This window comes from Columba livia, chromosome 11 (assembly GCF_036013475.1).
Source record: "Columba livia isolate bColLiv1 breed racing homer chromosome 11, bColLiv1.pat.W.v2, whole genome shotgun sequence".
Lineage (NCBI taxonomy): Eukaryota > Metazoa > Chordata > Aves > Columbiformes > Columbidae > Columba > Columba livia.
The window spans coordinates 19,475,473-19,488,842 of record NC_088612.1 but is presented as its reverse complement, the minus strand read 5'-3'; the positions used below and the strand labels follow the sequence as shown (position 1 = coordinate 19,488,842).

General features: G+C 55.1%; 1 protein-coding gene across 1 annotated transcript; it reads right to left on the bottom strand.

The window, feature by feature from the left end:
* Nucleotides 1-4: 4 nt before the first annotated feature.
* On the bottom strand, nucleotides 5-9,154 carry C11H15orf39 (chromosome 11 C15orf39 homolog). The gene is made up of 3 exons (XM_065077069.1): nucleotides 8,579-9,154; nucleotides 1,672-4,837; nucleotides 5-1,411 (listed from the first exon to the last, which is right to left on the bottom strand). Exons 2-3 carry the CDS (start codon nucleotides 4,775-4,777, stop codon nucleotides 1,374-1,376), a joined length of 3,144 nt encoding a protein of 1,047 aa, XP_064933141.1. The 5' UTR covers nucleotides 4,778-4,837; nucleotides 8,579-9,154; the 3' UTR covers nucleotides 5-1,373.
* Nucleotides 9,155-13,370: the final 4,216 nt, after the last annotated feature.

Genomic DNA, 13,370 nt, shown 5'->3' with positions numbered 1-13,370 from the left:
CATGTCTGAAAAGAAGCCAAACCCTTTTAATTGGGCGAGGCACCTTGTGAAATCCGTATTCTTACAAAATATTAAATAATGCAAAGGAACTTTCTTCCCTGGAACCACACACATATACATATATGTATGTATACAAAAGGATGATAGCATTAACACACACTGCTTTCCAAATGGCTGTACGACACCAGGCACAGACCTGATGTGTACAACCCAGTGGAAACCAGAAAGGCACTTGCAGAATACACGGCACCTTTTGGCTAAAAAGAGTCTATGGTACAGTTTGGGTATTTTTTTTCCTTTTTTTCCCCTCCATTTTCTTAATTTAAAATAAATATTTCCTGTAGTGAAATAAAAAACAAATAATAATAATCCTCATTTTGCTCCTCCGTGCCCTGCATCAGTTGGAAAAACACCTGAGTGTTGAGTTTGTAAGGCCGCTGCTGTGCATCGCCGCTGCAGACCCGCCGAGTCCGTCTGTCCGTCCCTGGCTGCCAGGATCCCTCCCGGGACGCCCATCGAGCTCTTGGTGCTGCGGGATGGAAGAATTTCTCCTTCCGAGCTCTCGCAGCATCACTCCTGCTCCTGCCCCTCTGGTCACACCAGGGTCGCTCCATCTCCACCAAGGTCATCCCCAGATGTGCATCATCTCCCACGTCCTCGGATCTGGGTTGTAAAGTGGTTTGGTTTTCTCGAACAGTCTTTAAATCTTTCGTGCAGCCCTTGTCAGCTGCGATCAAGACTGAAAGGCTCAGCCTGAACAGCATCGCTCCCGCTACCTCGGGCCGGCACGGTAAACAGGTGAAGCCATGAGTTTAAATAAAAAGACAAATATAAATTACTATTAAAAAAAAAACTACTAACAGCAAACCTGAAGGCAGCAGCTCCTTATAAAGGTAAATGCAAAACATTTTTAAAATGTCTTCATTTAAAACAACAACAAAAAATCAGTCCTGCAACTACAGAAGTTGCGATTCCCTTGACCCATCACGCTGTGTGAAGTCTGCGTGTAAAGATGAAACGCCAGGAGGAAGGTGGGTTTATTGGGCACGATGTATGTAAAGCAGGGAAGGCGAGAGGAGGGGACGTGGTCAGCCAGCCCCACAGCAGCCAGCCTGTCCCCAGGGGCCATGGCCACGCTCCTTCTCTGGTGGCTACAAATGCTCCAGCCCTCCAGCTCCACCTGCCCCATCCTGGTGCCGTGTCCCTGCCAGGAGGGCACCTGCTCTGGGGACGAGGGGGACCATCCCTTTCCCATCCTCGCAGGCAGGCAGCTCAGCTGTTGCCCATGGCATGTTCTTTACTGGCTCCCTTCCATGCTCCCCGTGGCTGTCACTGTGCCATCAGCTCCCCGTGCCTCACGCCAGAGGAGTCACCTACTTGGAGGGACGCTGGTCAGCCTGTGAGCTCCAACCTGTAAGAAATAAGGTTGCTGGCAACAGCCTCGAGCAGCAGGACAGGGTGGGGTGGTGGGACTGTCACCAGTGGGATGGGACACCTGGGGAGAAACGCTGAATATTCTGCTCTGCAGGTAGGACAAGGATGCTGAGGGACCATATGATGCTCTACCCAACAGCAGCATCTGAGAGGCAGATACAGCTGGAGCTTCCCTGGGAGAGTCCCAGGGACCCACATGTGGCACCAGCCCTCCATGGGAGATGCCGGGCTACCTACCGAGCTGCTGCCGGATGGAATCGTGCCAGTGGAGGTTCAGCAGGTCCGGGTAGATATCGGGGAGCTGCTTGAGAGCCAGGAGCTTCAGCATGCGTGAGGTGCAGCTCTTCAGCTCCAGGTCCCGCAGGTGCCTCTCCTCTGAGAGCGTGGTGGGACGCAGCTCCACCTTGTGCTCCTGCAGTACTTGGTCAACGGAGGCCCCGGGGAGCTTGGGGAAGAGCTTCTCCTTCACCACGTGGATGGGGATGAAGATAGCCCCTGCCCGGACCACGTGGGGGAAAGGACACTTGCAAGCAAACATGAAGGTCTTCAGCTGAGACAGCAGGTTGGCGAGGAGGGCGGGCACATCTTGGAAAGCCAGCCAGATCTCCTTGCCTTTGGTGCGCTTCTGAGCTTCGGGGACCTTGGAGCCGTTCTTGGGCTTGGGGGGGGATTTGGGCGTCTCTCCCGGCTCCTCGTCCGGCTCTGCCCTCTGCAGCCACTCGCGCAGGAGCTGCGGGGAGGAGCGGGACACGGAGCAGGAGATGGTGTGGCAGAGGGAGGCGTGCAGGGAGGCGAAGTCCTGCCCGGCCGGGGGCTGCGGGGGCTGGCGCTGCCCGCCCGGCCAGGCGCTCTCCTCACCTGCTGCTGGGGGGGCTGCGGGCAGCGGGGGCTGCGGCTCCGGGTGAGCCCCCCGCGGAGCCGAGGTGCTGGGCTGCAGGGGTGGGGGGCTGCGGGCCGGTGGGGAGGCAGGGGGGCTGCTGGAGGGAGCTGGTGGTGGCGGGCTGGGCTGGGGGGTGTGGGGGCTGCCGGGTGGACGGGGGGACCCAGTGCTGGGTGGGAGGGAGCGCAGGATCTTGTATTTTTTGAACATGAAGGCAGCTGAGCTCTGGAAGTTGCTCTTGTAGCCAGAACTCACCTCCAGCAGCAAGGGGGGTGCCGGGGGCTTGGCCTCCTCGCCCTCCCTCACTTTCCCCCCCAAACCCTCCTTCTCCCGCTCTGCATCCTCCCCATCCGTCTGCCCAGCAGGTCCCTGGGTCTCCCCGGCTCTGACCAGCCTCTTCTTCAGGCTGAGGTCCAGCACGATGTCCCCGGGGACCAGGTCCCTGCTCCCTGCCCCACCAGGGCTGCCCCCCCGAGACCCCGAGTCTTGGGGCACAAGCTTTGACTTTTCGGGGACCCTTCCACAACAGCTTTCCCCTTGGCTCTGGACCACGCCGCTGCCCGTCTTCATCGCCCGGCCAGCCGCCGTGCCTGTGGGCAGCAGGCTGGACGCTGCTGAGACATCTCCGATGGCAGCGGGCTCCCGGCTGCCCCTCGTGTTTTGGGGTGGGGTGTCCCGCTGCAGATGCTCCCTGGAGTAGGGGACCTGGGCTGAGCCATCAGTCCCCTCCAGGTAGTCTCGGTACGGCGCCAGGCTGAAGACATTGTTGATCACAGGCATGGGCGGGGAGGGAGGAGGGACCTCGCTGTCCCTCGGGTCCTTCAGCCCCTCTGGAGGCGGGGTGGATGGAGCAGTGGGGACGAGCTCCTTGGCTGCATCCTTCACCTTGCCAGCATCTCCCTTCCCTACAATGATGGGAGCCGGTGGTCCCCTGTGGGGAGGTTCCTGGAGGGTCGGGCTGGCTCTCCTCTTCCCCAGGTAAGGGGGCTCCTGCTCCCCACGGCTGGGTTTCATCCAGCCCCCTTCTCCTTTGGGCAATGTCTCTGTGAGTCCACCAGAGCCCCCAGACACTTTCTCAGAGCCACAGACGGGTTGGAAAGCGCTGTTCTGCCTCGCTGTCACTTGCCGCTGGGGACTTTCCGCCCGGTGCCGCTCGCAGCCCGGCTCGGTGCTGGCAAAGGAGGTACCGAATGCAGCTGCATCACTGGGGCTGAAGGCAAAGCCGGGGCTGGGCAAGTAGCCGGCTCTCCGTGGCAGCTCAGCGTCCCTTGGCAGGGCTGCCGACTTGGTGGGTGGTGATGCCACCGCACCGGCTGTCCTGGGCACGTAGGTGTCCAAGGGGCTGGGAAAGTAGCTCCTGGGGGCTTGAGGCTTCAGGTAGGAGCCAGGAAAGGGCTCCCCACTTCCCACAGAGCCAAAGGCTTTGTAGGCATCGGGCAGGGTGCTGGGCTGTGCCTCCACGGCGTGGGGCGGTGGAGGGTAGAGGAGGGCGGCCTTGTGGAGGGGCAGTGGGTAGTGGGTGTGTGGGTAGCATGTTGGTGGCCTCTCCCGCGGTGCTGGGCTGGCAGCGGGTGGCTGGAGCTTGGGCCAGGGGTCCAGGCTGAGGCTGGGGACCTCGGGCACCTTTCCCTGGCTGTGGGTAGCGGGACAGCTGGCTTCCAAGAACGGGGTGTCGGGGGAACCCCTGTATTTCTCAAAGGCCGTGTAATAGGGGGAGAAGGTGACAGGGGAGCCCACCTTCTCCTTGGCGGGCAGTGCCAGGCTGGGGTGCAGCGGCAGGAGGCTGGGGTCGGAGTGGGGACCCCTCCTGTGCAGCCCGGTGCCACCGCGGGACTCGCCGGGGAGGAGCGGGTGGCTGGCGGCGGGCAGAGCCCAGTCGGCATCCCCCCGTCTCTGCTGCAGGCTTCCGGCGCGGGGTCCCAGCGGCAGGGCCATCCTGGGGTCCACAAAGCACGCCGGGGCTCTGTACACTGGCTTGGGGACAGCCAGGGGGGCCACCTTGTTCACGGCCACCGGCTTCTTCACCGGGAAGGGGTGTCCCGGCACAGGCGGCGGGCTGCCCCACTTCTCCCTCGCCATCAGCAGCTCCCGCATCAGGCCGTCCTTGCCCTTTTCGGTGCCTGGGGGCTGCAGCCCGGCCCCCAGGCTGTCGGGGCGGTAGAGCAGGCAGGTGAGCAGCGGCCCCTCGGCCGGCACGGGCTGGCTGCCGGCACCGCTGCCGTAGGGCAGGTAAGCGGCTGCCGGGCTCCAGCGGGCCAGGGGCTGCTCAGGGCCATCAGGGCTCTGCAGCGGGCAGGCGAAGTAGGAGCCCTTGTAGTTGAAATGGTTTTCGGAGCTGGGGTTGGGCAAAGGGTTGGATTTGCAGAGGCCATTGGGGAAGCTGACAGCGGGCTCCGTCTCCAGCCGAGGTAGCTTGTTGAAAATCACAGGATCCAGGGACTCCAAGTGCCGTTTTGAGGCCATTTATATGTTGCTGCCAGTGTCCAGACCAGGGCATGCAACAGGAGAGGTGAGCTGGCCCTCCTGAACAAGAGAGAGAGAGAAAATAAATCATAAGCCAAGCAAGTCCCCAGGGCAAATGCTCAGCCTGTGGTGGAATGGCACGGGGTGACACAATACTCTGGGAGCTCCCCCCAAAAGTCAGTTGTTGGCTGGAGAAAGCATGTTGATTTTCACATGCAGCTTTTCCTTATTCATTTGCAGCGGGGGGGACCCTCTCCCTTACGGTTTCTTCTGATTTTGGGTGCTGGCCCACAGTGTCAGGCGGTACATGCCAGCAGGTGGAGCTGCCAGACTGTGCCGGCATCGCCCGCTCTTCCCGGGCATCGCCCGCATTGCAAGTATGTCCCCAGTATCACGCAGCATCGCCCCAGTACTGCCCAGCATCTCCTGAGCATCCCACTGAGACACCTGAGCATCGCTTGAGCCCCAAGAGCATCACCGGACCTTCACCCAGCATCCCCCCAGCATCACCTCAGCATTGTGAACATCCAGCATGCCCCAAGACCAGCCTGAGCATTGCTGGACCACAGCTCAGCATCCACCCAGCATGGCTAAACATCACCCAGCGTCTCCCAAACACGGCCCAGCATCCCCAAAACCCCCAGGTGGATCCCATGTGGTGGGATCCCATGTCTGTTCTTCACCCCACCATGGTTTAGTTTTGTTGTTGTTTTTTGTCTTTTTGTGGCAAGAGGTAGCAGAGAAGCAAAGAAGGAAATGGAGGAAAAGAGGGTGGAGAAAAGATAAAAGCCTTGTCCACAGAAGGGGAAACGAAGTAGATAACTGGGGAGACTTGTGAGGGGAGATAAGAGTGTGGTGGCTCTGCTCCGCAGCACAGTTGGAACCCAGCACCAAGCTGCACACAGGGACCAGGGGACAGCCACACCTCAAAACCAGTGTTTTGCCCCAAAACAGCAGCTCTGGCATGACCGAGTGGGCTGCACCCCTCTGCCATTCCTTTGGGTTGTTTGTTTTGTTTTGTTTTTTGTCCCCGAACTTCAACAATATCTCACTTTCCGGGCGGGATGCTGCTTCCCTCGACTCCTCCGCACATGGAAGGCCGCCGAGTGAAAATCTCTTTGGAGGGTCAATGCCTCCCTGTGGTTGAGGAGGCAGCTCATCTCCCCGCCTGCACCCCCAGCAGCAGCTCCCCGAATAAAGGGGTCACAGGGTAAGCGCATCATTTCCAACAGCTTTATCCTCAGGAGCCTCAGGGTCATTTCCAAGACATCCAGTACCAGTTAAATTTGCCATCACTTAGATCCAGACAAAATGTTGTCCTCAAATTAAAAAGGTTGGTCCTTCCTCACCCCATCACCACATGCTGGATGAGATATTTGGGGGGCCCTGAGAAGCCGACTGCACTTTGCCATGTGGCCCCCCAAAAAACAAGCCACGGCCTTTCCTTACACCCTGACAGGGAGGATGTGAAGCAGGAACAGGCTCAGCCAGGTGGGCGGGGGGTCCCAAACAGGGTTGTTTTCCTTTCCAGTCTAATGCTCTCCCCACCCACCAGCGATGTTTGAATCTGTCTCCCTGGGAGATGCTGCATGGGATCCCGTCCATGCAGTGACGATGCTCAGGGTGGACAAGCTGGGACAGAACTCAGGATCTTGTGACTTCCAACATTTCCTCGCTGCTTTTTCCTCTTTCCAACTTCCAGCCTCGTGGGAGGGATGCAGGACAGAGCAAGTCGTGGATTCTCGGCTGTCTAATAGGGGTTGAGCTCATTAACCTCATTAGAATGAAGGCGCTAATGGGCTCCCTCTTGCCATGAAATCCACTGGGGCTTTGTCCCAGCGGGTGCCATCGCTACACCTGCGCCATGCGAGACCCGAGAAAACAGCTCTGCTGTCGCCACCAGCCCTTCCCCTCCGGGACTATCCCCTTGCAGCTGGTGTGGCGCTGCCCTCCATCCTTCCTCCAGCCTGGGGGAGCTGCCAGGGGGCACCCAGGAGTTGGGGTTGGGGGGATGCCTGGGCGAACATTAACACGTGCTTATGATATCAAAACCCCATTGCTGGGGAAAACAGCGGGTGGATTAAACACAACCAATTTACTCCTCTTTTTTTTCCCCCGTCCCTCTTCTCAGGGTTTTTTCCCAGGAGGGAAAAAAGAGTAAAACCAAATGAGAAGGAGCACGTGCTGCTCCGCTGCATGACGGCGAAACGTCCCCAATAAGAGCTCGTGGGCCACAGTTGGCTTTATCTGCCATGTTTTGGAGCTCTGCCGGGGCTCCTTGGCATGCCGAGGCTGCGGGGGATGGCTAAGCCGCCTCTGTTTACTCTGACAGCCCCGAACAAGCGCTGCCGGGTGCGTTATCATCGGGGCAGCCAGGCTCGGCACTCGTTTCCTCCCCAGGATGCGATGCCGGACCGCGGCAGCGAGAAGCAGGAGCCTCTCATGGCAGCCTCCCGCCTCCTCGATCGCCACGTGATGCGAAGCAACAGCCACCAACTCCAAGCTGGCCCACAGGAATCTAGAAATAAACCCTCAAATCTCCTAAGCCTGCTGGCATTGGGCATCCCCAGCCATCCTGCACCCCTCCGAGACACCCCGCTGGGGTCCTGCAGTGGAGGGTCACTAAGGGAGGCGATTTTCCCCCTGTCACCCTAAAGCAAATGGTCGGTTTTGCCTGGTAAGAAGGAGGTTTCCCGTCCGGCTGCAATACCAGTTTCACTATGCTGGGGACCCTGGGTCCCTGCCGAGGTCACCTTTCCCATCTCTCTGGTGGGCTTGGATGCAATCACCAGCAAGGCTCCCCCCCGCTGAGGTCACTTGGGGGAGCAAACAAGAGTCCCAGCTCCCTCCTCTCACATCTTATCCCTCTTCAAAAAAGTTGGCAGCTCCTGAGCTTTTCCCAGGTAGGCAGAAGCCCAGCCGGAGCCTTCACTCGGACCAAGCCATCCACTTTTTAAGACAGTATCCTCACCTAACACATGCAGCAAGCCACTGCTTTTATTGCAAATTAGGTTGTTATTCCTGAAAAAGCCCCAGCAATATTAACTTTTATTAAAAAAATACCTAATTAAGCAGGCAGCAGCCACCAGAAGGGCAGCGCAACTCCCTCCAGACCAACACCTGAATATTTAGGGGATTAGAACCCACCCGACACACAGCTACAAACGCACCGATCTGATTCTGCCCCACCGGTGCCACGTCCCTGGTTGGCCACGCTCAGGCGTGGACACCCCGTGCTCGCACATCCTGGACATCGCAGCATCGCCAGCTCCTGCCTGGCCATGAGGCGCGGACCCAGCCAGGGCTGGACGGCCACCATCCGTCTGTCTGTCCCTCCGCACACTCAGAGCCACGGCACTGGAGTGGGCGATGCTGCCTGACCACAACATCACCCTCGGCGGGTTCCTGCTCCGGCGGGGAGGCCAGACGCGCGTTCGGCCCCTCGCACACGTTGTGCATCAGCCGCACGAACCAAAGTGTCCATAAATGGGTAAAAACCCTGGAACTGGCGCCTCATGCCCATTATTCCCTGTATCGCCCCAACGAGAAGCAGATGAGCTGCAGGAAGACGTTAACACAGAGCACAGGAAAGCGGGGACCCCCCCGACACCCCCTCAGCACTGCGCATCCCCGGCCGGGAGCTTCACCCTCCGAGGGGAGCCCAAAGCAAGTGGGGGACGGGGCGAGGCAGCGGGACGGGGATCCCCACGACACCCCCCCGTACCCCCCGGCTCCGACACGGCCCCGCTGTACCCCAAAAACCCACCGAGAAGCGCGGATCGGAGCCGGCCCCCCACTCACCTCCGGCAGCGGCGACGGCGCGGTGCGTCTCCCGGGGCATCGCTACGGGGCCGGGCGGGGGGCTCGGCGGCGGGGGGGGCCCCTCTGGCGCTGCCCCGCTCGGCCGGCAGCCCGCATTGTGAGGAGGAAGTGGGGGGGAGGAGGAGGAGGAGGAGGAGGGAGAGGGCTGGGTGTGCGTGTGGGCCGGCCGGAGGAGGGAGGGGATGGGACAGGATGGGACAGCCCAGCCCCGGCCGCCACATGTACGCTGAGCTGTTCAGGGCTCTGCCGCCCCCTGCCCGGCGCACCCCGGGCGGGGACCCGTGGGAAAGGGTAATTCTCCCCCGGTAAGGGGAGCCCCCGCAGCGGGGAATCCCTGTTGTGGAAGAGTCCCCATTGCAGCAAGCCTCCCTTAAGGAGAAGCAGCTGTATGGGGAGGCTACGCTGGCGGGGTAGCCCCATTAAGGTGTACCCCCATTGCAGGCAGCCCCCAGTAGAAAGGAGTTCCCATTAAGGTGTGCCCCCATTGCAGGCAGCCCCCAGTAGAAAGGAGCCCCCATTAAGGTGTGCCCCCATTGCAGGCAGCCCCCAGTAGAAAGGAGCCCCCATTAAGGTGTGCCCCCATTGCAGGCAGCTCCCAGTAGAAAGGAGCCCCCATTAAGGGAAGCCCCCATTACAAGCAGACCCTGCATTGTGGGGAACCCCTGTTAAAAAGGAGCCTCCGTTACAGGGAGGCCTTACCCCTTGCAGAGGAGCCCCGGCACTGTGAGGCTCCCCCAAGCCCGAGTCCACCAGAATGGTGGGTGCAGGTGTGGATGCAGCTTTAGGGTCCAGGTCTGGCCAGACACGAGTCCATCCATCCATGCACAAAGTGCTTTTCCATCCCACATGCAGGGACAGAGGGAGGCTGAGGGATCCACTCACAGCCTGGGGGGGCTTGGGGTGGTTTCCAACCCCCTGTTCACTGTTACCTTCCACCCCAAAGAAAAGACTCTTCTGGATTTAACCACCTGGTGCACGGGATCCCCCACACAGCACAAAGGGTCGAGCCCAAAGTCTGCTTGCCAGCGTTAACATTCAGCGTCGATCCAAGGAGTCGTGTCTGAACAGGTCCACGCAAACATTCCCCAACTAATAATTAACCCTTGTAAAAGGCCTGCAAATACGATTAACCCAGTGACACAGAAGCTGTGAGATTAAGTGAGTTGCCCAAGGCCACAGAGTGAAGTGGTGGCAGAAGTTCAGCTCCCACTGAGAGAGAGAACTCAAACTTTCCAAGCGAGAAATAAAGATTTTCACTTTTCAAATTGCCTTTTCTTCCAATACAGTCCAAGTTGCTCCTTCTGCAGCATGGAGGTGCCTCAAAACGCCATCGTCTGAACAGGGTTTTGTTGGAAACCAAACTCTCCAAGCACCTTCGGATGGCAGGTGGCAAGAGAAAGGGGAGGAAAAGGGTTCCCTTGAAGGATTCCCAAGAGAATGAGCTTTACATTTGCTAAATGTAAAGGCAATGCAATGATTATTGATGGGGAGTGGGCTATATAGATTGTTTCAGGAAGGGATCTAACCCAGCCACAGCTCAACAAGAAATATGAAGCTGCTCAGAGTGTTTTTGGCCCCGATTCATGACAGGATTGTGCCTTATTACAAATACAGGTGATTAAAGACCTTATTGAACAAGGCCCAAGAAGCCAGTGTTTGAATTCTCCTCTCCTTGGCCTCACAACCATCGTTTTTCCCTTATGGCTTTATTTAATTTATAGCAGTTTTGTGGCAGCAGCAGTTGATTCGTGCAAAGAAAACAAGTAGCTGGGAGGAGCCGGCTCTGAATTTCCAGTCCCTTGACTCTGATGTTTACACAATTGCTTTGTCTCGAGTTCATCGATCATGTGCTGCTGTATTATTTTCTTTGGTCAATTGTAATGCAATTATAGAATAATGATTATATATGTAATTTTTAGATGTTCTTTATTAGTATGTAATATATAATAGTTATTATGTATTAAAATGAGCAAATGGGCGGATAGTAAAGCTTATTATTTGGAGTTATGGTCATTAAAAGAAATCAGTGTTAATTTTTATCTGGCTGAACAGAATCGCGGTTCACTTGAGGTGGCAGATAATCCTTTTAAGCTTGAGGTGTTTAATACATTGCTTAACTTTACACCAGAAACATCCTTCCTCGTCTGTATTTGGACACATCTCTGCTGCCAGTCATTCAGCTGGACTCCTAAAACCAAACCTCACTAAAACCTTCTCCCTGGTTTTTGGTCTGATGGGGCTTTGTTTTTATAACCTGTAATTTCTGCAATATCCTTTTCCTCTTGAACAGGCTTTTGAAACGCTGTGACGTGTGGTGTGAGTTTTCCACAGCAGCGTCCTCTCAGTTCTAGAGGATGTTTTCGTTTTATGATTACCTATTCTAAAACACATTTTTTCCCATACAATCTCCCTCTTGAAATAACTCAGGGTCTTGCATTTCCCCAGAGCAGAGAGGGGGGTTTCTACCTGTCCTCTGAGCAAACACCTGCTCTGTTTTCTTCTTTCCGCTGTGAATTTCCTTCTCTCTCGACTTCCTGTGTGATTCATTTCTTCATTAGCAGCCCAAATGGGCTGAGCAGCGATAAATCTGCCCCTTGCTGAGGCAACAGACCTGCTGGCACCATGAGCACAGGAGACACCTGCATCAAAACAAACCAATATTTTTTAGTTTAGTTTAGTTTAGTTTAGTTTAGTTTAGTTTAGTTTAGTTTAGTTTGTTTTGTTTCGCTTTGTTTTCTTTCATTTTGTTTTTTTTTTTTTTAATTTTACTTCATCCTATTCTATTCTATTCTATTCTATTCTATTCTATTCTATTCTATTCTATTCTATTCTATTCTATTCTGTTCTGTTCTGTTCTGTTCTGTTCTGTTCCGTTCCGTTCCGTTCCGTTCCATTCCATTCCATTCCATTCCATTCCATTCCATTCTTCTATTCCACTCCATTCCACTTCTATTCTATTCTATTCTGTTCTATTCTATTCTATTCTATTCTATTCTATTCTATTCTATTCTATTCTATTCTATTCCATGCCATTCCATGTAGAAGATTTTTTGAAAGAAAGAGCTCACCATCTATATCAGAAAATATCTTATGAACAATCCTGCGCGTGACACACCGAAACTCAGCAGCAGAACAAAGCTCATAGATAGTGAGGAACAAAGAAGCGACCTGAGCTGGTTAAATCTTACCTCTGCTGAGGTGATAAGATAATGAATGTCGCCAGAGCGCCGGACAATGCATGGACAACTGCGAATGACTTATCACCTTGGGGGTTGGATGTGTGATTGCTTTGTATTAACCAACCATATGTCTGTTGCTACGCCTGAGTCTGCTGTAGAGAATATAAAAACCGTGCCAGTATTTTACTCAATTGACTTTGACTGCACCTCATATTGAGTCCACGTCTCTGTCCATCTCCAATCCGGTCATGAGCGCTCAAAGGACCTCGTTGCAACCCCCTTTTGCAAGCTTTAACCAAGCTCACTCTCCGCATCTGGTAGAAGAGAATGGTTCATGGTTTACCGACGACAAGCAGCCCTGGAGTGCCGTCTCTGCGGTAAGCAGAGTGCGTTTTTATAATTTTACGCGTACTCAAATCGGAGTTGCAGGGGAAAAGCACCTTTCCCAAACTAAGGCTTGTGCCGAACGAGCTGATCACTCAACCCTGCTGAAGACCGCTTTTGCCTAAAAGCATAAATGGAGCTCGAGGCAGCGGCACTGCTGACGTCTGTTCTCTCTAAGAGAGGTATTGAATCATCACAGAAAAAGTTAATTGAATCATCACAGGAAAAGCTAATCACATTGACTACATTAGTCCAGAAATGGGGACACTTTAAAGAAATTCCACTTTTGTTTTCCCCAACGGAATGGACATTATTGGGGGACACTATGTGGGATAAGAGTATCAGAGGGGAAGAAGAGAAAGAAATCAAAGCTCTGAGAGATTTGTGGAGAACCGTGTTAGAGACATTAAAAGTTATAAAGACAGAGCAAAGTGCTGCCATGGCGTCTGCGAAAGCATTTGCCCTCGAACAGACCTGTGCTGATCAAAGTTATCAGCCGAAAGAGAAGAAGGGTCTGTGGTCTACTCTGTGGGGTCTGCCTGCTATTCGGGGTGGTCGAGGGGTCCTGGCTCAGCCAATATCTGCGGCTGCGACTGCCGCATGGGGACTGGGGCCACCCCGCCCCCAACTTATCCCTGCAATTACATGTGGAGGGATCCTGTGAGCTTCCTTTTTACATCATTGGACTCACTCCAGGGAGTAGAGCATTTACTGCAAGTTATTACCAATAAGCTTGAACAACTTGACTTGCGAATATCAGATGCAGAGAAAAATAAGAGACAAGTTGGGTATCAAAAACCAGGTTGCCTTCCACAAACAATGCAACCAAAGGTACCCATAGAATCTACTGACCAGCTACAGCCCCGACGTTCAGAAGCTACCAGACAAATACTGCATTGGATTTTACCGCTGACTTATTGTGCCTCATGGACTGCCACAATTTAATGTGTTTATTACTAACTCCAGCACAATTCCTCCTGTGAGAATCGGCCTGGTATCAACGAGCGCAGCAAGCAACAGCCAAACACACCAGTCCAAATGACCCATTAACCAACGTGGTACCCGATGGCTATACAGGTCGCGGACAGTACGCTACAGTAGAAGTTCAACTGTGACTCGGTGCTGAAGTTCACCGGAAAGCTGCACAACTTGCCCTAGATGCTTTCTTAACTTTACCAGGACCCTTAACTCCCTCATTCAGCGGAATA

Coding starts and splice junctions, on each gene's coding strand:
- C11H15orf39 (XM_065077069.1), bottom strand. CDS start 4,777: ATGGCCTCAAAACGGCACTTGGAGTCCCTGGATCCTGTGATTTTCAAC. Junction 1,412..1,671: donor TTCCATCCGGCAGCAGCTCG/GTAGGTAGCCCG, acceptor TATTTCTTACAG/GTTGGAGCTCACAGGCTGAC.